Here is a 25884-nt window from a genome sequence, read left to right on the forward strand (position 1 = left end):
CCTCCCTATTTGTATACTGATCTTTGAAAATATCAGATACAACTCAAATGTCCAGAAGTTATTTGCAAGTGGATTGATTTTGTAACTGTTCGGTTTAGAAATTATAAAAATGCATGAAAATTAGCATAAGAATTATTATTTTACAAAAGAAATATAGGATACTGGTATACTGTGATAATATCATTATTTCTGTGAGACTTATATTTTTTACACTATAAAAGTTGAAAGTGGGACCTTTTCTACTGAAGTATATGTAATACCTCACATTGTCAGTTAACATCAGTCTAGTAGTACACATAACTAGCATTTTGTGATTCAGACTCAAGAAAATGTACATCTCAACATTTCACACTCATCCCCAAAGAACCTTCCCAATCCAAAATCAGTTGTCAGAAATGCATTAAAAGCACATTCCAGCAGACGAAAATTCACAGGAGTATTAGAGAAAATAAAGCATAAGAGTAAGCCCTTTGACTTTTTGACCTACATTTGGCCCTGTCTAGTATAAACAAAACTCGATGTAGGTCAAACCATTTGAAAACCTATTCTGAATAAGCAATGCTTGGACAAACAGGATACGTGGTTTGAATATTTTGGTTACTTTTCCATTGTGTATAATAATCATTAAACATGCAAATGTATGCTTATTTTTTTCTAAATATAATATGGATATTTTTATTTCAGCTAAAAATATTCTGGTGTTACTTGAATACTCAGGCTCTTCAAGAACCTTCTCACTACTCTTTATTACTGTAAAAATGGCTTTTCTAGTCATTTTGCCCCTTTCACATTGGGAGCAAAGATTAGACTAGATTTCAGCAACAGATGTGCATCACCTTTTATCTTTCTAGGGTAACAAAAATGTCTATATGCAAACGTATTGAACCTCACTGCTTTTAATAGCATAATGAAAATAAAAGAACAAGTAGTCTCTAGTGAACTTGTATATCTGTAAGAACATTTTCAGATGTGCTAGCACAAAGATTTGCATTTTGACAGGCCTTCTTGTCTGGATGCAACAAATATTTGTTTATCAAAGATTAATTGTGAATGTGTGATTCCTGACAATAGAGCTGCTGTAGTGCAAAAACAATTTTCCATGGGATCTTTCTCACTGCATTCAAACCAAAGAGCATTTTCACAGAAATACTTGTTATATCTGTGACAGTAGAAAATAATTTGCACTGTATTTTGAAAATAATGTTTGATTACGATATTTGGCTATCTTTAATTCACAGATCTATGGCACCGATACATGAGACTTTTTTAATTTAAATGATATTTTAAAGATGTTAGTAGAAGTCAATTAATTTAAAACAATTCTAATTAAAATTTGATTGGTTATGCTATGTGAGTGGGAAGTCAATTTTTCATCTCCATGATTTTTCCTCAGAGGATTACTCTAATTTAGCTATACATCATGTTAACTTTGAACACTGCTGCAGTTTGATGAGATCAAACAGAATGATACAGAATAAAATAGAACACTGAGATGTGATGTGGCTCCATAAAACAGCAAAATATTTATCTCATTTTCTCTTTAAAATCTTTCACTCTTTTTGAAAGTTAATGAGAAAATTTGTTCTGAAAGCTCTCAAATGGTTCCAGAAAATTTTAAAAAGCATTAATGTTTTTTAAAGTATTCAACTTTTTTTTTTACATAGAGGGAAAAGAAAATCAAATGTCTAGGTTCCTAGAACTGTAGAAACAGGTTTTACCTTAACAGATAAGTGTTTTGCAAAGAAGCACCTTAATTTACAGCATGAAAACTACTCTGATAGTATTTTAAACTGATAATTTGTAGTGACCCACTATTTAAGGTTCATTCCATCAAACTGTCATACCAGTTTTTAGCTGGTTTAGAACTGCATTAAAATGTTTAAATTTATTTATAAAAATCTTTTAAATTGGAAAATAGCATTCATTTAAGTGATAGGGTTTGGGGTATTTTTTACAAAATACGCCTCATTATTTATACTTATTCATCCATGAGCCCAGCTACAGGGGTTACATTTATGCTAGTAATTTACATCATGCACTGTATATTATATTATTACAAATTATTGATATTACCATATTAATAAATTTAATGATTTTCTAAATATTCTGTAGTGCTGAATGAGCATGAACCTTGAAGGATGCTCCACCTGTCTATGACCTCCTTTTTTCTTTAGCAGTACAGAATAATCTGAAGAAGAATGTACTATGTAATAGACAATATAATGAAGTTTGAAGCACAGAATTGGAACTTTCTCAAAGCTGCAAAAAGAGGCCGTATCTGAGGTTTGCTGATGTTAATGACAAAAGAAACTTCAGAGGATTCCAAACTCCGTGGTTCTTGGCATACAAGTATTTTCCAACACTCTCCACAAAATTACAGCATAAGTTTAGGAGAAAAAATTTTCTTTCCCTGTCTATTCAGAGAGTTACCCACTTTAGACTGTGCCAAAGAGAAATATAACATATCTGTTTTCCCAGAATACAATTCCACCCCCTCCCCCAGCTTCTTCACCAATCACCCCAGTGAGAGTCTCAGATTCTTTCTCACTCAATCCTTCCTTGACAGAGCAGAAAATAAAACTCTGTCTTCTTTCTTTTAAACAGAGAAAGAAATAAGAAAAAAATAATCAAGAAATAAGGGGAAAAAATCAAGCAAATACTTGTTTCTTTGATTGGGTGATGAAGAGAAGAAAAGGTACTTAAACAAACCCCACCATAACATATATAAAAAATAAAAATAATTAAAATAATAACTTATCTCTAACCCTTTCAATATCAGCAGTGGCACAAATCATCAATGCCACAGACAGTTTGACAGAACTGGTAGGTGATTTTTTTACAGCTGACAGCATTGATAATAGCATTTGGGATTAGCTGAAATGCTTTATGCTGGCAAAAAGAAGAGCTATTTGCTATGAGGATATCAGTACATTGAGGAGATTATGGTTACTATTTTGAAGTAACTTGTTTTCTGAAACTCCCATTCTCTCCTTCCTCAAGATTTTAAAATAAATAAGCAAACAAGTAAAGCCTATCTCTGAATTGTATACTGTCATGTACAAGTTTACAACGAGCATGAGGCAGAGCAGGAGATGACTATAGTGGAAATTATACAGGTGTTACAGAAATGAGTGTATCATGCCAGTTCATTTAAGCCCCATTCATGCTCAAAGTACTTACCAGGAAACTAAAAGTGAACAAGCCCTGCAGGACCTTTTCAAAAGCACTAGCAATAAAGCAGCTCCCACTGCATCACTTCAAAGTTACAAGTTCTAATTTCATGTGGGAATTATGGGGAAAGTTTGTCCCTACTATGATTGTATCAGACTGGTTTTGTCCCCCTTGTCATACAAACCCACCAATTTTTTTATTACTTTTTTTTTCCAGGTGAAATTGTTGTACATCGTGGATATGTCTCTAATCTGCACAATTATCTACCTACACTTTTTAATTAAAAGATCACAGTGTTCCTTGTGATAGCATATTCTTGAAAGGCCACAGTCTCTGTATTGAAGCTAAGAGTTTTGCTATCAGGAAAAGGGTATGCAATGATTTTTACCTGACATTTCATCTTTGGTGTAGCTCAATATGTACAAGAAAAATGAAAGAAGTAATCCTCAGTCTCTTTCACTGACAAATATTTAATAGAATAGCAGTAGCTGTAAGCATTGGTAGCCTTAGTTCTGAATTGAAATGTCAGTAGTAGCACTATAATGCAGCATCTATCTGTCCACACACTTCAGAGAATGTAATCTGAGTGCTATCTTTACAACAAAACACTATAATATTTATCAGTGCACACAAAGATGCAACAAAGAATCAAATGGCACAAAAAATGTTTGAATTATTGCAAGGCATTTTGTGCTATATAATTAGCTGCATTCTCAAAGGTCAAAATGTTACTCATATTGAACATGGAATTACAGGATGTAAAGTATTACATGTTAACCAAATTAATGCATGTTTAATGATATATACTTTGTCACTCCAGAGATAAAGTCTATATTCTAGACTACTACTACTTTTTGGAGGAAAAAGATAATGAATTTTGATTACTCTTCCTTCAGGGAGGGGAAAAAACAAAAACAAAACTCCTAATTTTCTGTAGCAAAAACAAAGTATTCCAATGAGCAGACAGCATTTTAGTCCCATACTGCTTTTTGTTTGTGTTTTCATCTTGAAAGCAAATCACAGTTTTCTCTATGGGATTCATCTTAACACTAAATTCCTGTTGCTTTTTCTTGTCTAAACAGACCAGGAAAGAAGGATCTTATCTGCAACCCAGCACAACAAATTCCACTCTGTGAACAGAATGCTGTCCCTGGGCAGCCTGATCTAGTTGGAGGTTTCCCTGTTCACTGCAGGGGAGTTGGACAAGATGACCTTTGAGGGTCCTTTCTAACCTGATGCAACCTGTGAATCTGTAAAGCCACAGGGAAGAGTGAGTTTAGTCATTTGGGTAATACTGGAAACATAATTGCTGCCTCATGTGTTCTTGCCTTTGTTTCCACAACTGATCTATAAACTGTTTCTGTAACTGATCTATATAACATAGTTGCCTAGATGCCTTTTGTGTGCATGCAATTATTAACTTCTTAGTTTCTGGTTTTCATTAAAAAAACCCACAAAACAAAACCACCACTCCCCCTCACCCACCTCTGCCTAATTTCATTGCTTCCCTGCATGTTCACCACATACTCATATTCTTTATGTCTTACTTCTGTTTTTGTTATCTATCATGCTTTTTCACTTTTAATCTGAGTCTATGATTTTTCATACATTACATTTAACATAGCATAACAGCTGGATGCCCATGTGGAGACCAGTGGCAAGTGGTCACTCAGGGGCTGTTTTTGGGACTGGTTCTGCTTTACACCTTTGTTGACATGGGCCAGTGGCATCAAGTGCAGCCCCAGAAAATTTGCTGATGACACTAAACTGTGTAGTGTAGTTGACACACTGGAGACAAGGGATGCTGTCCAGAGGAACCTTGATAGGCCTGATGGTTGTACCCATATGAAATTAATGAAGTTCAACAAAGCCAAGTGCAAGGTCCTTCACGTGAGTTGAGCCAATTCCAAGCACAAATAGAGGCTGAGTGATAAGTGAGTTGAGAACAGGCATGAGAAGAACTTGGGGTTGTCGGTGGATGAAAAACAGAATATGAGCCAGCAATATGTGCTTGCATCCTAGAAAGTCAATCACTTCCTGGTATGCACCAAAAGACACAGGATCAGCTGTTCAAGGGAAGTGACCCTCCAGTTCTGGGGCCCCAGCATAAGAAGAACATGGCCTGTTAAAGTGAGTCAGGAGGAGGGCCATGAAGGTGATCAGAGGGCTCAGTTACCTCTGTTGTAAATTAGAATTAGAATTAGAATTAGAATTAGAATTAGAATTAGAATTAGAATTAGAATTAGAATTAGAATCAGAATTAACCAGGTTGGAAAAGACCTTTGAGATCATCGAGTCCAACCTATCATCCAACACTATCTAATCAACTAAACCATGACACCAAGCGCCCCACCCAGTCTCTTCCTAAAAACCTCCAGTGTTGGTGACTCCACCACTTCCTTAGGCAGCCCATTCCAAACCTCCCCTGGTGCAGTTTGAGACTGTGTCCACTTGTTCTGTTGCTGGTTGCCTGGAAGAAAAGACCAAAACCCACCTTGCTATAACCTCCCTTCAGGTAGTTGTAGACAGCAATAAGGTCTCCCCTGAGCCTCCTATTCTCCAGGCTAAGCAACCCCAGCTCCCTCAGCCTCTCCTCATAGGGCTTGTGTTCCAAACCCCTCACCACCTTTGTTGCCCTTCTCTGGACATGTTCCAGCAAATCAAATTCTTTCCTGAACTGAGGGGCCCAGAACTGGACACAGGACTCAAGGTGTGGCCTAACCAGTGCAGTGTACAGGGGGAGAATGACCTCCCTGCTCCTGCTGGCCACACAATTCCCAGACCTCTCTGGTGAGCCAGGACTGTTGAAAAATGATGAAGAGAGGCTTGGCCAGCTCATCTGCCAGCTCTCTTAGCACCCTAGGATAGATCCCATGGACTTGTGGGTATCCAAGTGGCTAAGGAGGTCTCTTACTTCTTCCTTCTGGATCACAGGGAAACTGTAGTGCTCCCTGACTCCATCTTCCAGCTCAGGAGGCCAGTTGTCCAGAAGACAACCAATCCTGCTATTAAAATTTGAGGCAAAGAAGGTGTTAAGTAACTCTGCCTTTTCCTCATCTTTTGTTACTATATTCCCCTCAACCCACCAAGGAGTGGAGGTTGTCCTTGCCCCTCCTCTTGCCATTAATATATTTGTAGAAGGATATTTTCTTGTCCTTCACAGCAGTGGCCAGTCTAAGCTCTACATGGGCTTGCGCCCCTCTAATTTTTTTCCTGCATGGCCTAGCAACATCCTTAAACATTCTATGGTTACCTCACCTTCCTTCAAAAGATGATATACCCTCTTTTTTTCCCTTAATTCACCCAGAAGCTCATTGCCCAATCAGGCTGGCCTTCTACCACGGTGGCTCATCTTCTGGCACATTGGCACAGCCTGTTCCTGCACCTTCAAGAATTCTTTCTTGAAGTAGGTCCAGCCCTCCTGGACCCCTTTGTTTTTAAGGGCTGTTTCCCAAGGTACCTTCTGAGTTAGTTCCTTGAGTAACCTGAGAGAACCTGGATGGTCAGCCTGGAGAAGAGAAGGATCTGTGGAGAACTTATAGCAATACATATAGCAGGACCTTACAGTACCTAATGGGAAAGTTTAGGAAGTACCTCTAAGCAAGCTGGAGAGTGCCCTTTTTACAAGGGCATCTAGTGACAGGAGGAGTGATAGCAGCCTTAAAATGAATGAGATGACTTAGATTAGATATAAGGAAGAATTTCATTACTGTGACAGTGGTAAGACACTGGAACAGGTTGCCTAGAGAGACTATGGATACACCATCCCTGGAAATGTTTAAGGTCAGGTTGGATGAGGCTTTGAGCAACCTCTTCTAGTGGAAAGTACCCCTGCCCATGGCAGGGGAGTTGGGAGGAGGTGATCTTCAAAGTTCCTTGTAGTCCTAACTATTCTATGACTGTGATTTTCTTCTGTTTCATGTAAGCAGTGAAAATCTCTTTTGCCTTTCTAGGCAATATGGGTCAAAATCAAGTGCTCTATGTAATAAATTAATTTAATTTTTCATCTTTCCATTCCTGTATAAATTAATAAATTACATATCCATGTTTTAACAGAGGCTGGGTACTTTTAGACCTCAAAGAACTAAAGGCAGTCTGTGATCTGGTTGTCACATTACCCATGTACAGACTGGACTACTATGGGACTAAAAGTTTTAAGCTCCTACTGTATCATTTGGTTTATTTGCCATGAAGATACGAGTTGACTGTGCTATGACCACTCTTTTACACAGTTCTTTACTCAATTGTGTTATTGTGATCATTTAATAACTGATTTTATTTTCTCTGCCCACTTCCTCAATTTCTCTGGTAAAATTTCCTGTTACTATATTCTCTTGTCTACACATATAGTGTGAACTTTCTCTGGGAAAAGGTCATGATGCAACTCAGCAAAATTTATTTTCCCATTATAACCCTTTCACCTACAACCAAAGTCAATGCTTCTTATCTGCGTATTCAAAGAGATTTTTTTTTTCAGCTGTTAAAGATCCCAATGTACTGTTAAAAAAAGGGCAGATACTTTGGATATTCTTCCATTTTGAAACTTAGTAGTAAAACATAATGTACTAATTTAATACCACTTTGTGGCTTAGAGAACAGACATAGATTATGCAGATAAAATACGCATAGTTACCATCTCATCCTCTGCAGTTTTTTTTTCTCCAATTTATTATGCTGTATATATTGCCATATATCAATATGCAATGAAGAAAGAGTGCTGTAAGTTTCTCCTTGCAGAGACCTTAGCAAAGAAGATTTTAAACTTTGTAGTTAATTCTAGTTGTTACCTCCTTAAAACTAGCATTGAATAATAAAGATCAATACAAATTCTACTCTTTGGCCCTGATGAATGTAGGTTATGCACAAGGTTAGATTCTATTCTGTGCTGTCAACATCTAAGTGCCTGGAGACAGACTATATGCAGACTATCTATGCATATATCACAGTCAAAGGTTGTCTGGGGATCTATTCCATGTCTTAAATATGGGCACACAGTGTAATTAGACATGTCCAGCTATCACCATAGCTTCTTTTTGATGTCTAATATGTTACACTGGTCCACAATATCCAGGCTCATAGGCTCAATGGATTACAAAGCTTCCAAATTTATGTGACTATACTGGCAATGGAGGAGTAGCTTTCTAAACTCTGCTTTGCCCATATGGCAATATTTTGTTAGACTCCATCAAAAAGGAAATAAACAAACAACAACAACAAAAAAACACCTAGGAAGCAGGTGAATAGGTAAGGAGAGCAGGGTGTGCTAGATATGACAGTGGAAGTACAACATGACTATAATCTTCTGGTGAGCCAGTAGGGTCCAAGCAGGATACTTTAGGGTATCTCAAATGCCATATTTATGTAATTAAATCTCACCCTACACTGTTGGTCTTTACTGATTACAGCAGGATGGAGTGGGTTGACCACAGACAGGAACTTGTTCAGTCCCTCTGTCCCCAGTGGAATGGAGAAGAGAACCAGAAGAGCAAAAGCAAGAAAAAAATAATAGCTTGAGTGAAGGTAGTTTAGTAAATGAAAGAAAACACTCAAGAAGTGATACAAAATGATAATTACCATCTCCTCAGTAAAACCTACATCTCACTAAGGGACCAGTCCCCAGCTTATGGCCCTTGGGTGAGTTGGAGTCATTTGTGTCCCTTCCCAACTTCTTGCTCACCCCCAGCCTATTCACTATGGGGCAGAGTGAGAAACAGAGAAAGCTTTTGAGCTGTACAAATGCTGCTCAGAAACAGTTAAAACTTTGGTGTGTTATCATCGCAATTACAGTCACAAATGTAAACCAAAGTGCTATACAGGCTGCTGTGAAGAAAAATAATATTATCCCAGTCAGAACCTGCACACAGAAGCTCAGATAAATCTTGATCTCTAAAATCTGGAGTTAAATCTCACCTATATAATGTTTTTTCTCTTCTTTTCTTCTTTTCTTCTTTTCTTCCTTTTGTCTGTTATTTTGGTTTTGTTGTTGGTTTGGTTTGGTTGGTTGGTTGTTTTTTAATCTAGCTCTTATCAAGTAAGAAATTTTACTGTTTTTTTTTTTGATACAGGCAAGTGAACTGCAGACCTTTCCACAAAAAAAAATTTGGTAGTGTGTACTCTGTCATTAGTCAAGACATGTCTTTAATGCCTTTCCAGTCCATATCAAATGCAGTCTACAAAATTTCTTGTTTTATTGGTGCTTTCACCAAAGCAATTTTAGAAAGTGAGAAAAGGAGAGAGAAATGAATGCTAAGATGTCTTGACGGTGATTTCCCCTGTTTAATTGAAGACATTCCTATAGGTAGAGATAAAATGATAAGATTAAAAATAATGAGTAAATTAGCCACGTGAGCTGGGGAAGAAGGAAAGAGAAGAAAGCTTCACCTGCCATACATATTATTGGTTTCTTATGATTATGACAAAATCATAACAATAAATATTATGTTTTAAAAGATAAATGGTGGTCAGAATTACATAATTGCTCCTATTGCCAACAGGAGTGAGATAAGTGGGAAGCAAAGTAGTTAATTTATCTGGAGGTAAACATACTGTTATCAGAAAACTTCACATCTTTCTGTGCCTTTTTCTGTACTTTAAGAACTTTGAATTTTATCACAGAGGTAAGATTATGATTAGATTGACAAATAGTACCAAAGTAATCTATTCTTTTGGCAAAAAAAAATTAATGATTGTAGTAAGAGAAAATCACAACCTTTATTTGTCCTTCTAAATATAATAGCTTGAGTACCATATTCAAAAAGAAGCCTTGTTAAAAAGTCATGTTGTTATAAAGACCATAATGAGAGTGAAAAATTTTAAGGAATGAACCAATTAATTTAACAACTTCTGTGCTTTTCTGTGACTCTGGACACATAATTTTCATGACACTACTCTGAGTTATCTTGTTTTGTAGTCTAGTTAAGATGAGAGACAAGAGCTTGTTGAGCAGATCTGTGCTGGTCCATTTCACAGAATCCCAGAAAACATCTTCTTGGAAGAAACCTCAATGACCATCCAGTCCAACTGTGATCGTTTGAGGCTGTGCCTTTAAGAAAGGGACAGTGCTGGAACACTCTGGCTGAATGTTTTGGTATCAAAATGAAAACATTAAGATATTCTAAACAAATTTCATTGGAAGATTGGTAGAATGCAACTTTAAGTTTTAGTGCAGTGGGAATTTTTCTCAGCTCTAGCCAGTTCTGCCTTTCCAGCCTGTCTGCTTCAGAGCAAACTAGCCGGAGCTGACCTTGAGATAAGCAAAACTAATCACTGCATGTGCTTTTGAAGCCGAATAAGAACTCTCTTCCTTAATAACTGCCTTTCTTTCTCTCTCTAACCACTTTTGGGAAAAAAGAGAGGTAGAGGGAGAGAGGGGGGTACAGGGGGGGGAATCCCCCCCTTCCGGAGGAGGGAATTTTGTTGTGCTATTTTCCTTTGCTGTATATTTCTATATATATTGTAAATACTGTATATATTGTGTTATATATAACCAGCATTCCATATATGCTTGTAAATATAGCTTTGCTTCTCCGTCTGAATCTAGCTGTGGTTTCTTTCTCTGTGAGGGAGGGAGAGCTAGGCCCTCTCTCAATCCACCACACGAACCTTCAACCCAGCACTGAAGGGTCAATACTAAATCACTTCCCTAAGCACCAGGTCCACACGCTGCTTAAGCACCTCCAGGGACAGTGATTCTACCACTGTCCTGGGCAGATCATTCCTATGTTTGATAACTTTCTTTGTGAAGAAATATTTCCAAACATCCAGCCTGAACTTCCCCTGGTAGAGCTTGAAACCATTTCCTCTAGTCTTGTCACTTGACAACAAGGAGAAGAGGCTGTTCCCTTCCTCACTCCAACCACCCTTCAGATTGTTGTAGAGAGTGATGAGGACTCCCAATCAACCTCGTGTTCTCCAGACTGAACACCCCCAGCTCCCTCAAATGCTCCTCATGTGCTCCAGGCCCCTCACAAGCCTCATTGCCTTTCTCTAAACACAGTGCAGAACCTCAACATCCTTCATGTAGTGAGGGGCCCAGAACTGAATGTAAGGGGAAAACCAAATCTACCACACTTTTTGTAGAGGTAGTAATCAACATTTAATTTGAGACATACTTAGGAGATTTAAAAACTGATCAAGAATACTGAAGTGGTGGCCCAAGTGGGAAGAAAAAGTAATTATTTATACAACTGAGTGAAATATGAACAGATTTATTGGTTTCTTCTATCTACAGAAAAGCTTTGATGTTACTTATCTTTGGTGGGACTTCTCTTAGATAACTTTAGCTTTCTAAAACTCAAGTCATTGTGCTAGCACCTACCTTCAGTTTCTTGTAGATTCAGTGGGAAAGCAGATTTTTCCAGCTGAAGGACAGTATTCTTAACTCAGTAGGACATTGATAAAATTCAGTCTGGCTATAGTACATGGCTACCTATATTATTCACACAATTAGTGCTTTCAGAGTGTGGCTTGCTCTTCTGTTGCTTCTGTGTGCTTTTCACATTTATTTCCTTGGTAAGCACTGTCTCAGCCTCCAGGTATTATTTTAAATTAAGTAATTCTTTATTCTTTAGTTATGAATGTCATGGATTTGCATCTTAATTTCCCAGTGAAGGTGGTAGTGCAATTCCAGCTCATCATCTAAGAGCTTAGTTTGTGACAAAGCTCTCTGATGCGCATCTTTAGCAAATGTAACTAATGATTGTTTGGAAATGCTGTCTGGGTTGGTGTTGTAGTACATCCAAAATGTTTCTTTCCACTCCCCATGAAGATGGAGTGGGGCAGAAACTGCAAAACTGGGAGCAAGGGAGCAAGGGAGGACGCCTCACGCTCCCAGGCTGTGGTCAGTAGACACACCTGTGCCCTTCCCCCAAGCCATGCACCAGACATAGACCTCCTGTGCCATGACAAGCCTGGGCATGTTTAAAGCAGAGAGCTGATGGTTATCTGTTCTAGCCTTTGTCTGGTGACAATTCCAACAAAAATTAGCTGGCTGTATAAAAACAAGCGGGCTGCAGAGCATGAGGTGCTCTCTCTCTTGGATTTTTGCTCTGCACAAGTGTGGATTATAAGCAGGAGGACTTTCTGATCAAAGAGACACCAGAGTAATTCCCACAACTGGCAAACTGTCCTAGAGTCTCCAGGAAATATCTGCTTTTTGTTAGTAGGTGTAACATACTGTGTTTGGATTTATCTTTTCCAGGTGCTGTTTTCTCAAACTATTTGTAATCATTCTGATATTCTGAAGGTATTTTCAACTGAAAATACTGAATCTATGTAATATTATATAGTTTTTGTATATAGTTATGCCCCTATTTATTCATAGCTGTTAGTGAACTTGAGTTTTCTGCAAAATATCACTTTAAAATATGATAAATACATATTCAATTTAACAATATAACTAGGTTTACTTGTGCATTTTAAAGGAGTATTAACATATTTCAATATTCTCACTGACACATTGTGTGGCAGTTTAGGCTGGGTGCCTCCTGTTGCTGCCACACAAGCTACACCTCCAGTGTCCCGAGTGTCCAGCCCAGTGGGTGGATACAGGAAATAGCATATTTCATACCCGTAATATCCTGCACCCTATAAGTCTATTGGCAAAGCCATTCACTTCTCCTTCTTCCCTCTCTGCTCCTGTGGAGAGATGCTCCTTATCGGGTAATGGTGGGGGAGTATCTCAAGGCCTCTTTGGCCTGTGCAGGCCTAATGGCAGGAGTAGAAGGGGGAGGGACAGCCTCAGACCTGGCCAGCCTGAGACTAGCCTAGCAAATGGGGGGGGGGGGGGGGGGAAGAAAGAGTCCTGGGGGGTTTTGTGTATACCCCCAGGTGGGAAGATGGGAAGAGCTGGGAGGTCTTTTGTGCATGCTATAAGGGACCCTGTGTGCTTTGGGTTTCTTTTATCACTATGCTTGTAGTTCCTGTAAAATGCTTAATGCTTTTCCATTTAAACTTTCCATCACTTCTGCAATCCATTTGTGTGAGTGTCATTCTTTTGCCCCTTTCAGGGGCAAGAGAGGGTCTGCTGGCCTCAAACCAGGAAACATTATAACATGTTAACCCGACTGTTTCCCTGCAACACAGAAATGAGGGTAAGTAACAAGCCAAAAAAGAACCTCCAGGTTAGAATAGAATAGAATAGGATAAACCAGGTTGGAAGAGACCTTCAAGATCATCATGTCCAACCTATCATCCAACACCACCTAATCAACTAAACCATGGAACCAAGAATCCTGTCAAGCCTCGCCCTGAACACCCCCAGCAACGGTGACCCCACCACCTCCTCGGGGTTGAGATAAAGAGTTGAGATAAAAAGTTTTAATGAGATAATACAATAAATTAACATTTGCAACTAAAATCAATATTTTTGAAAAAAAAAGTGTCTGCTTCTTAGCAAGGATTTTACAGTCAGATCTTAACAGAAAGATGACATCCTCATCTTTACCCCTAATGAAGCTGCTGAAAATTATATGCTTTAATCATCACCAGGGGTTTAAAGAAAATATTTATTGATATGTATCAATATTTCAAACATTCACTTTTTTTTGTTGTTATATTATAATCTGTGAGTCTATTTTGATTCCCACATGTCATGTGGTGACCCAAGTAGTCTTTCTATCAGGAGAAACAGGAAGATTGCATGCAGGTTTTATATACTGTTATCTAGGCCTACATCATCTTGATTGGAATTAATCACAAATATACTTAGCTGCTGAAGAATTAATAACCTACTTTAATTTTGCATGTTTATAAAACAAATAAACAAACAAACAAAACAACCAGAGAAACATCTCCACAGGGTGTTTCATCCCATCTGAATATAAACATCTAAAATAACTTTGAGGAATCATCTTCTGCAAGGATGTGTTTTTTCCCTAACACTACAGAACAAGCCTCTATGTCTGTGAAAGGAATGAAATAGTGAGACAAATTCTATCCATTAACAGCTGAATGTAGAAGTACAATGTAACTCAAGGAAGAACATTCTGAAGTACCTGAGAAGTCCAAGATGGGATTTATGTACAAATTTAACCATCTGTTCTAAACTATCTTTCCCCATTTGCTCTGTAGACAAAACCACTAATATTTTCAGTGTTACATATCTGAGGTGGTGTCTCATGATGTGAATACACTAAGATCAATGATGCTTTCCAAGTGTGAAGGGTACCCCTAGCAATCTCACACATCCCACTTCATTCCTTTCTTTCCTCTCTGGCTGTTTGGCTGTTTCTGCTCAGCTGGGAGAATCTTATCACTACTGGCTTTGCAGATAAGGAGGCTAACGATGCTTTGAACTAATGATTCTCCTAACGTTTTTCTCTTTTCTTCTATTTATAGAGGAAAGGGGGTGAGGGGAGGAAGGAGAGCAGAGCAGTTTCCCCACTTCTTTTTGGGATACCATGAGGGGCTCAGGGAGGTTTCTGTGCTGTTTTCTGATTGTAAATACCTGTATAATATTGTAAATACTGTATATTTGTTCGTATTCATTGCATTCCATTGTAGAGTGTAGTTGTTGCTTGTAAATATAGCTGCCATTTGCTTCCCAACTGAGTGAGCCTCACTTTCAGTTAATGTGGTGGTAAATTCCCAACCACTACGCAGGCATACCTTCTTTAGAAGAGAGATTGGACTAGATGATCTCTAGAAACCACTTCCAACCCCTACCATTCTATGATTCAATGATTCTGTCTGAGTCAACAGCCCATAATGACACCTGGGCCCATCTGAGATAATGGATCCTAGCTACTATGACACCTTTCTCATTTCTTGCATGACATCGTCCTGTGTTGAAGACGGATTATAAGAGGAATTTCTTGGCCTGTTTTGAGTAGACCATTGTTGATTTATTTCTTATGGAGAATTTCTGAACATACTGATTGTGCACACTTAAAAGTGTCTGCTCAGAACAAAACAGTATTTAGTCCCTATTGTTTCCTGACACATACTCTGCAAGCACTAATAGAAATAAGCCTGATAGTGCAGGCACTAGAGAAATTATTCCCTGTAAGTACTTTAATATTCCACGTGCTAAGTATATGCTATTTGTTAGGTACTTCAACAAAGCTAATGAACTCAGCCCTATTTGTATAAATGTTTGGTGATAAGCTCCCCAGTAACAAAAGAGATAGAGACCAGGTTTCACGATTTGTCCATTCTTCTCATTATTTATGCAGGGAGGCTACACCAGTTGTTGAGGCTCTCTGTCTGTTCCTGTCATTATTACTTTAGTGTTATATTCATTCAGCTCTCTCCCTTCATTCATAAGTGTTTCAGTGTGTGTTTGAACACCACTGCATGTATTTTATCTGAGTACTCAAACTTCAAACTAATAGCTTTCACAAAGATGGCCAGCTGTTAATTTTACTATTTGTATCACATTATCAGTATCAGCTATTCTGATAGATTCTCTGTAGGGCAGAGATGGCAGAATATGGCCTCTAGCACATAGATATTTTAGTAATTTCTGCTAGTATTTTGCTACACTCAGACACTGAGTTTGCAGAAATGCTTCCTCTTTTAGATTTCTTTTTCTTTTTTTTTTTTCTTCCTTCTTTTTCTACATAACTTCTGTGAATGCTGTGAAACAAAAAGCTTTGTGGTTTTGATGCTGTCCTGTAGGCACCAGAATTTAGAGGACACAATGTGACACGAAACTCATTTTTGTATATATTATATCAATATATTCACTCTTCAGTAAAAATGTGCCTGAGATACAAAGTTTAAATGAGAGACTTGATCTTCCTCATGTTGAAAAAGTTGTGATACAATCTTTCAGGGCAGTCTCATCTTCATCCTTAATAACAATACTATCTATTTGGAAGCACTAAGAGAGCTGAAATTGATTTACATGAAAGTGAAAAAACAAAAGTAGCAGAGCTAGTCAGAATCTATTTATCTGTCAATCATCTTCTAGAAAATATAAAGTAAAAAATAAAGTCTATAAACTGCTTCTAGTAGAGCAAAGTTATATAATAAAAGAAAGTTGTCACAAAATTCTGTCTATAAACTTAAGGTACAGAAAAAGATTACTTACTATTCAAATAATTTGTTATCTGATAATGTTGATGAAATCAACAACTATCAAATTTAGGATTTTTTTGCCAATTCTGATTTATAATTTCTAATTAGCAAAAATAATTTCCTCATATGGAATTTATTTTATTCTTTCTGCAAAACTTCACACAGCTGTAAAATGAGTATTTTGTTTGACAAATGCATGAGTTTAACAGAAAAACTCAGACAGCATGAGGTGGAAGCTTATTAACAGAAAGTAATTATAAATATGAAAAACACTTGCAAAATAAATGGGGAAGATTCAATCGACACAGGAAAAAAATATGCATGTACTATTTCATTTTTTATGATTGAGTAGTCTATCCAAAAAAGACTTTAAAACCAGGAAAATACTTCAATGAAGATTTCCTCTTGTTGCTTTCATCCACTCAGCTCCATTTGTGTTGTTTTTCACTTTATGTTTATTTTTCCTAGATAAGTATAAGCAAAGATTTCATTTTTTAAAGCTGGATAGACAACACTTTTAAAAAGTCAGTATATTCATGTATTTGATTTCATGTTCTGGTTGATTCATGCAAGAACTTAAATATACTTGCTACATTATAAAGAAAATAATAAAAATACCCAGAAGTTACAGATTATATATACTGTACTTGTAAAATTTAATTCTTTTTCTAATGACTTTTTTTTTTAAATTGATTTCTTACTTGATTTAGAAAATCTACTTTTAACAATCATAAGTTGCAGAAAATATATAACTTTCAGGTAATTAAATAGATCCTCAGTAAACGTTTCCTTATTACCAACATATTTTTAAAAGTATTAAAAAGCCCACAGATTGCCAAAGGCAAGCATTTCGAAGTAGATTCTGGTTTTGAAAATGCATATATAGACCACACGTGGAATCAAAACGCACTGCTGTTGTACAATAACACTGCTGTTCATTGAGATTCCAGCACTTTCCCCAGAGAAAAGAAAATAATTTTGCATGTCTTCATTTTATTAGCTCACCTGTTTATTCCTCATTTCATTCTATTTCTTTTCTCTTTTTATTATGCTGTCAAAAGAAATAATCCCTTTTGTATTACATGTCCAGAACATTTACAGATGCATTCAGAACTCTCTTTATAGCACCTTAAGGATTAGACAGTGTTTTATTTTTGCTAGTTTAAAACCAATTCCTTCAATATCTGGCAGATATTCTGCTGAACAGATTCAAACAAGAATAAAAATATTCCCTCTGTTGCAATGACTTCCAAGTTTTATCACCTAACTCAAACTCAGAATATAGCCCGTATGTTATTGGACATTGGTGAGCTGTATGATAGGAAGTATTTTCTCCTAGCAAGTTTTATATTATCCAGTTTAGAGACAACAAAAGTTCAATTTTACCATCCTGGTGGTTTTTGCTTTACTTATATTAAACAGTGTAATTGAAAAGTATAATGCTGGAAAATTTGGAGACCTACTTTTAAAGACTAACAGTCATCTACAAAGGTAACATGGGAAAGAGGACTGACATACTAATAATGCTTTTTTGTTTATTTTTACATATCACTCTACAGTGGGTCCTAAACCTAATAACAGTATACCATTGTATTTCAAAATTTAGCCCCTCTCCCCTTAAAATCTAACACTTAATGTTAACTCAGTATGTTAAGTCAGTTTACAAAATGATATATTCTGCGCCATGGCACACTTATTTTTAATAGAATTCTGTTCACTAGGCACATGTATTAAGAAAATTAACTTCTTCAGCATTATGTATGAAACGCTGGGAAGGTGTCAGTTTGGTTCTCAGTTATCTGCTTGTGGGCTGCTGCCTAGACATTCCTTCTGGTAACAGCCTGAGCTATATGACACTCAACAAAAGCCTGGCAGCTATGAAAGTGCCTGGAAATCTGGATGTTGGTATATAAATTTTTGTTATATCTCCAATGTTGATTACTGAGTTCTTGTCTGTCACAAAATAGCAGGAGAGAAAAAAAAAATAAGTTCAATAAACTCACTACTTCCCTAATTTACACAAAGTAATGAAGTCAGTGACAACCCTCCACCTTGATCTTGTGGAAGGTAATGATGGAATAATTAATCATGGAAACCACTTTTGGGAATACAAAGGACAAGAAAATCATCAGGATTAGTCAACATGGATTCATCAAGGAAAATCCTTCTATGATGAAGTTATTTGCTCTGTAGAGGTGGGGAGAGCAGTGGATATTATCTACCTTGATTTCAGTAAGGTTTTTGAAACTGTCTCACATAAGATCCTTACAGACAAGCTGATGCAGCATGGGTGGGTGAGTAGTGGTATGGACTGAAAACTGACTGATGGGTCCAGAGAACAGTGGACATGTTAGGCTAACTCTGTGCCCAAGGAGGCGATACTTGTTCACTCTTGTTCAACATCTGATCTACACAATGGGGTTTGCTGCTGATGCAAAATTGTGAAGAGTCACTGATTCTCTAAAGACTGTTGCCATCCAGAAGGACCTCATCAACCTACAGCAGAGTAGCTAGAACATAATGAAACTCAACAAAGGAAAACAACCATGTAACCTATATCTTCTAGGGGAAAACCATCTGGAAGTAGCTTTGCCAAAAAGGACCCAGGAGTTCTGGTGGACACTAAGACAAGCATGAACCAGGAATTTGACCTTAGCACAAAGAAAGCAAATGGTATCTAGGGTGATATTAGGAAGAGTGTTGCCAGCAGTCTGGGTTAGGTGATCCTTTCCCCTCACTCAGCACTGGTGAGGCCACATCTGGAGTGCTGGTCTCAGTTCTGGGCTCCCCAGTAGGAGAGGGACATGGACATATTGAAGGGTCTGCAGTAAAAAACCCTGATGATAAGGAAGGTACCAGAGCATCTCTCTGTGACAAAAGACTGAGACACATGGGACTGTTACACCCAGAGAAGAAGAGGCTCAGGGGGAATCATCAATATGCACATACGTCTGAAGGAAGGATGTAAAGAAGAGGAAATCAGTATCTCTGAAGTGCTTCCCAGAGACAGGATCAGAGGTGAAGGACACAAGCTAAACCACAGGAGGTTCCCTCTAAACATGAGGAAACACTTTTTCACTGTGACAGTGATCAGAAACCAATACAGGTTACCCAGGGACATTGTGGAGTCTTCATGCTTGAAGATATTAAAACTCTGTCTAGACATGGTCCTGTGCAAGAAGCCTTAAGTATCCCTGCTTGAGCATGGGGCTAGGACAAGATGACTATCAGAAGTCCCTTCTATCATTTTGTGATTAAATTGACCAGTGTAGAAGTGGGGGAAAAAAAATCTACATTTGTTTTTCTCTGCTTGGCCTGCCTTACAATCCATCAAGATTTCTATAAATATGAGTGCACCTAGAAAACATGGTCCTTATATCACAAAATGCATTTGGAATTATTCCTTTCATTCATGTCTATTGCAACAGGAATGACAATGATTTTAAAGAAAGATATAGTAGATTAGACTAGTTGTAAGACATCTTTTACAATGAGGGTGGTGAATGACGCCTCCTTGGAAACCTTTTAAGGTCAGGCTGGATAGGGCTCTTAGTAACCTGATCTACTAAAAGATGTCCCAGCTCACTGCATACGACTTGGACTAGATGACCTTTAAAGGTCTAGTCCAACCCCAATCATACTATGATTTTTACAATAAGGTTGTGTCAGAAGAGCAACCTGATCTAGTGTGAGGTGTCACTGCCCATGACAGGGGGGTTGGAATAAGATGATCTTTGAGGTCCCTCCCAACCCTAACAATTCTATGATTCTATTAAATAGCCTTCTTACTCTTTTCAGTTAAGAGTTAGCAGAAAATTCAAACTTTTAGTATATCTCCATTAGACTGCAGTTTTGCTTTACTAGTCTTTCCCTGGTAGATGAAAGGTGAGAGGATACTGTACATACCTAAAAGATAGATTACCATTGGTTTGTTTGTTTGTTTGTTTGTTTTCAAAGACTATATAGTCTGTTCTTTCTAGTGGATACTAATTTTCATTCATCAGAAGGTGATGAAAATTACTTTCTAGGAACAAGTAACTAAAAAAAACCTGATATGTATTAAAATTCCTAGAAACTCTTGTTACCTCATTCCCATCATTGCCATTTTCCTCTTTATTCACAACAATCAGAGAAGTGATGAATCCTATTATTTGGTAAAAGACAGGTGATCTCACCATTATATTAAATCATCATCTCTGTCACAAGCTTGTCTATTCCACTGAAAGCCAACACATGACTTTGTAATTTTTCCTTTGTGTACAATGAAGGCAGGAGAGCTGTTTGGGATCGGCACTGGGACTGGCATGCTTGAGCTGAGAGGTGCTCTATTTTGGTTTATTTTTGGGGCTTTTCAGGGTGGGAGAACCACAGCAGACAGCAAGGACCAGCAGGGTGCTGCTCGAGAGGGTGATGTCAGCCGCAGGAAATTTAAATGAGGGGGAGCAAAGCCACGCAATGCCATTTGGCAAGAGAGCCTTCTGGATACATTGCAGCTAGCAGCATGTGCTGGGTCAGCTGACAGAGAACAGAAGCCTGTGTGGTAGCTTGGGCAAAATGTAGTAGTCAGGTGGAATATCTATATTTAACAACAAACAATAAGAACCCCCAAACTTAATTTCACCTACCAGAAGAGATCCAGCCATGGTAACAACTTGGTCAAAGGCTACTAGAAAAATGGCAGGTACCCAGACAGAGCCTGGGCAGGTTACAGAATAATCCTTTTCCTTCTGCAGACACTGAACAGTAATGCATACACAACACCATTTTTTATTTTACTGAAAAGTAGTGCCCAAAATGGTTGTAGAGAATAGCATGGTTTGGTAAATTTCTGTTACCAGAACAACTCCGCTCTAAAAACTTCAAAAGTCTTGTAAAACTCCTCTGGGGCTATGTCCAACAGTGGCAATGTACTTCATACTGGCTGGAAGGAAGCCCAGGTGTGGAAGAATAATTGTGTGTTCCTCAGGGACTGGTATAAGTCCCATTTCCAGTTCCTAAAAGAGGAAAATGAGAGCAGTGAGCCATGCTCTTTCAAAGACTGACTTGTGCTTAATTTCATGCTTAGTCTTAAGAAGGTAGGAATTAAGTGATTTCATGGCTTGTGAAAAAGAGCTTAGTAGGATTCTTGCAAGTGGAGTGCTAAGTGCCAGCCAAGAAAATAGATGTTATAAGATATTAGCTGAAAAATGCAATGACTGCCTACACTTTACTGCAGACCTGGGGAAAAAAAAAGAAAAAAGAAAAGAAAAAAAAGTTGGTTTTGAAGAGGCTGATTACAGCAGACTGCAAAATGATTATTTTCTTTCCACAGGTAAAAAACAGTAATCTGTGTGACAAGGTTTTTTGTTTTACTGAGTAGTCCCCAAAAGTGTATTTTCAGGATTGCTTGTATTAGTGGTGCTTATAACAGGGTGAAACAAAAGAACTGGAGGACCTGCTGCATGTTGAAAGATGAGGAAGAAAGGTGGCAAATAGTTTTCCACTAATCTTTTTCTTATGATGCTTTGGAGGATAATCAGGAAATTGCTGCACAGCTTTCCATCATCTTTGTGGCTACATCCAGCCTGTAATGTTTGTCAGGTTCTTCAACAGTAAGAGAGGACAAATTCCTTTTAAAAATAAGAAATTTTCCTCTTACCTCTACCATTTCAAAGTAGCAAAAAGTATTTTTAATTCAAAATTACTATTTCAAAAACCAAAAATATTCAGTTGTTGGGATCTTTTTAATGTCAAAGAAATATTCATTGATGCATAAGTCAAAAGACCCTGAGGTTGCCACAATATAAAAGGAATTAAATAGCAAAGAGAATTCTTCAGAGCAATGATTTCTCTATGAAATAGTTTACATGTTCCCTTAGGCATATTATTTTAGTTGGTAGGACAAACTGTACAATAGAAGTAAGAAGTGTGATTTTGCAAACTATCTCTAATAGTAAAGCATAGAAAATCGCTCATTGCATGTTTTGCTGTATAGAAGCAATTGCTATTTTTACCTTTCTAACTTTCTCTTGCTATGCTTGATAATGTATCACATGTATTTATCCATTCTCGAGTTCAGCTTAAGATGTACTGCATTCTTTAGCCTGATACTATGCTGAAGTATCCTGGATGGTAAGACATGTGATGTCATCACTGATCCAGACAGAACTGATAATTATTGAAACATCTAATTTATTCAGTCTTTGCACTATAATTTTATTATTTTATTTTTTAGTAACATTATCCAAAAGTATCAAACATGGGTCATGACTTTATTATTTTGAGGGATTATAGACTGATCTTTAATATTAAAATTTTGCATAATGCATAAAGGAAGATTAGTGAAAACATTAGGTATCATCAGGCACATGTAAGAGTCGGAATTACCAAGTATAGAAACACATTGCCTCATGAAGTTTTCCTTAGGATTTCATGAATCTAAATTTCCTGAATGCAAAGAGCTTTGGCTTCAACAGGAAATTGCAAGGCAGCTCCTACTCACTCCACTTGAACCTATACCATGAGTTGCTGACTCAGCCATGATTTAGGCGAAGGAAAGTCAAAACAAAGGTCTCTACTCTTGAAAAACTGTCCTAGCCACAAAGTTACTACATATTTTGACAGTGTAGGACCTTAAGGCTGTCTTTTCAGACAAAAAAAAAAAAAAAACAAAAAAAAAGAAAAAAGAAAAAAGAAAAAACAAAACAAAACAAAACAAAACAAACAAACAAAAAAAAACAAAAAACAAACCACAACAGAGTGGAGTCAGACTGGGTAACAGAGGGCACAGTTGTCTGAATATAGGACTGAGTTACACATACTTGCATTAGCAAGTTCAGAGATTAACTCCAGGTGAGCCACTGTTGCAGAAATACACCTCTTTTCTGCCCTTTATCTGTCCACCTCAGTACCACAAGGGTTGTGATGCCACTCTTTGCTACTACATTTCCCTGATTACATTCAATATGTTGAACTTAACATAAGGTTGTAACTTCATTTTAATTTTGCACAACCAAAGCCAAACACCAGTATCTTACACAGACTTCAGTGTTATAAAATCAAAGATATAAAACCAGTAGGAAAACAATTTATGTTTTTGTGAAGCAAACAGTTCTAGACATGAGAGGTCTGATTCCCCTCCATATTAAAATGAGGTAAATGGGACTTAAGTGTAGTAGAGAATTAAGTCATACATACAAAAATCAGTTTGATCACTATTCAAATTTAAAAACAATTTTGAGACTCTTTCTTCCAACAGATAATTATCATAATTATTCTGAGGAGACAGTGGTATGTGCTTCACTTTCATTTGCTAAAATCATAATAGCCCAGATCTCTTAGCCTACTTAACAGCTACTCAGGCTTGAAGTCTGCTAGTATCATGCACAGGAAAAAAAAAGTGGAATAGAGTTCAATAAGAAGACTGTGGTGATAAGGTCCAGGGTTTGGGCAGAAAAAGTATCAATCTGAGTTTTGTTTGCATGCACCTGGCCACATTAATCCCCTCTCCTTCTGTATGTTTTGTCCTTAATTTACCTTGACCTCTCCTTCACCTTGCCTTTGGTCTTTCCCCTAAGCATCTCATAAGTTTTGTTCAACCCACAAGCCCCTTTAAATACCCCAGGTTAGGTTTTCCTTTTCCCATGAGATCCCCTATATTTATGCTTCACTCCTTTTACCAGTTACAAAGATGTGGTTGTGTTGTCTTAGTGTTAAGTCTTCTAGTAATAAAACAGTTAGCTTGGGTACTGATAGCAAGATATCAAGGAGGACAAGCTGCCTTTTGCAAGGTAAACTATGGTGACTTATAAGACGAGACATCCTGACAAGATGTTATAGGTCATAGAGCTGTACACTCATAGAACCACAAAATGGTTTGTGTCAGGAAAGACCTTCAAAGATGATCTAGTCCAACCTCATTGTTATGGGCAGACACATCTTTCACTGGATCAGGTACCTCATAACTTTTCCCAACCTGAACTTGAACACTTCCAGGGATAAGGCACCCACAACTTCTCTGGGCAACTTCTTCTACTGTCTCACTACCCTTGTTGCAAAAAATGTCTGTCTTATATTGGCATAAACTAAATCTATCCTCTTTCTCTTTAAAATTGTTACCCCTTGTCCTGTTACTACAGGACCCAGGAAAAAAAATAATTCTTCTTGTCTGTAACAGGTTAAAGTGCTGTGAATGGTATAACCTGCCTGTTTTCCCCCAACACAGAAGTGAGGGAAAGTAACACACAAAAATCTCTGGGCTGAGATAAAGAGTTGAGATAAAAAGAGTTTAATATAAAATAAGATCACACAATGCACGATTACCTTTGCTTAGCCTATTTGCACAAAAAAGCACAATGTAATGCAGGGGAAAAAAAAACAAAACCAAACCAAACAAACAAAAAAAAAAAACAACACCCAAAACCAGCATAAAGCAAGAAACCAGCACACTAAGTAAATCCCACCCATCTTGCTGTCATCCCTGTGGAAAAAGAGATAGCACCCAAAAAAAACATAAGCAAAAGCAGCAACCGGAACAGGAAGCTTCTCATGTTATAATCTGAACTTCAAGTTCCATAATACTTGCTCCAGCCTGTACTTTTTTGAAGCTGGCATGACAGCAGCATGGTATTGTATGTCAGCAGCAGGTTAACCCATGACACTGTCTTTTTTATAAGTCCCATTTATACATTGAAATGAAATCAAGGGTCCCCAGAGTCTTCTCTTCTCCAGGATGAATAACCCCAACTGTCTCAGCCTTTCCTCACAGGATAGTTGTTTTAGCCCTCTGATCATTTCCATGGCCCTCCTCTGGACCTGCTTTAATGGGTCCATGTCAGTCTTATGCTGGAGACCTGAGAGCTGGATGCAATACTCCAGGTGGAGTTTCACCAGAGTAGAGGGGCGAATCATCTCTCTTGACCTACTGGCCTCACTTCTTTTGATGCAGCACAGGATGCTGAGCTGCAAGTACATAGTACTGGCTTATATGTGGGTTTTCATCTACTGATACCCTTCTCCACAAGGCTGCTCTCAATCCATTTATCCCTTAGTTTGTACTGATACAGATGGTTGCCTTGCACCTTATTTGCGCTGTCAGTTTGGCAGACTGTCAAGCCCAGGAAAGAATTTTAAGGTAGTACCTACATTAGCAAAGACAGTAACCCACTAGCAATGGATTTTCTATTGTAGATTTATGAAATTGGTAGTCTGACTCGAAAGTTCATATTATACACAATTCAGAGTGTTTTATTTTGCCTGGATAAGTCGTGGACACCTCATCCCTGGAAGCAATTAAGACCAGACTGGATAAGGCTTTGAGCTGCCTGGTCTAGTGCAAGGAGTCCTGGCTGGTGGCAAGAGGATTGGAACTAGATGATGTTTAAGAATCCTTGCAACTCAAGCCATTCTATGGTTTTGAATTAGGTATGGTTTGCCCTGTCTTTCTTCTAGCTGCTGGACTGTATTATGTGTGCTCTTGAAGAGTATCTTCCAATCTGATTTTTTCTGAAAGGAATCCAATTTTCTTATTGCAATATAGCTCAAACACAAGAAAAAAGAAAAAGTAGTGGCTGGAGTAATCAGGTGATACACTTTAAATATGCATACCCGACCCAAGCTAAAGTGTTAAAGTAGGTGAATACTTATGACACCTTGCAGCTAAAAATACATTGCTTTAGTACTGGAAATGGCTAAAACTAGCAAAACTGAAGTAGG

At 37.7% G+C, this 25884-nt stretch overlaps 1 protein-coding gene across 1 annotated transcript in view; it reads right to left on the reverse strand.

Annotated features, from left to right (window-relative positions):
* The window catches only part of GPC5 (glypican 5), a 729150-nt gene that overhangs the window by 259282 nt on the left and 443984 nt on the right, over positions 1–25884 (reverse strand). Inside the window, 2 exon segments of the mRNA XM_054163173.1 lie at positions 2484–2503; positions 2582–2589. Of these exon segments, the coding sequence (XP_054019148.1) occupies positions 2484–2503; positions 2582–2589 (28 nt within the window).

The sequence above is a fragment of the Dryobates pubescens genome, chromosome 7, assembly GCF_014839835.1.
Source record: "Dryobates pubescens isolate bDryPub1 chromosome 7, bDryPub1.pri, whole genome shotgun sequence".
In the NCBI taxonomy this organism is placed as follows: Eukaryota; Metazoa; Chordata; class Aves; order Piciformes; family Picidae; genus Dryobates; species Dryobates pubescens.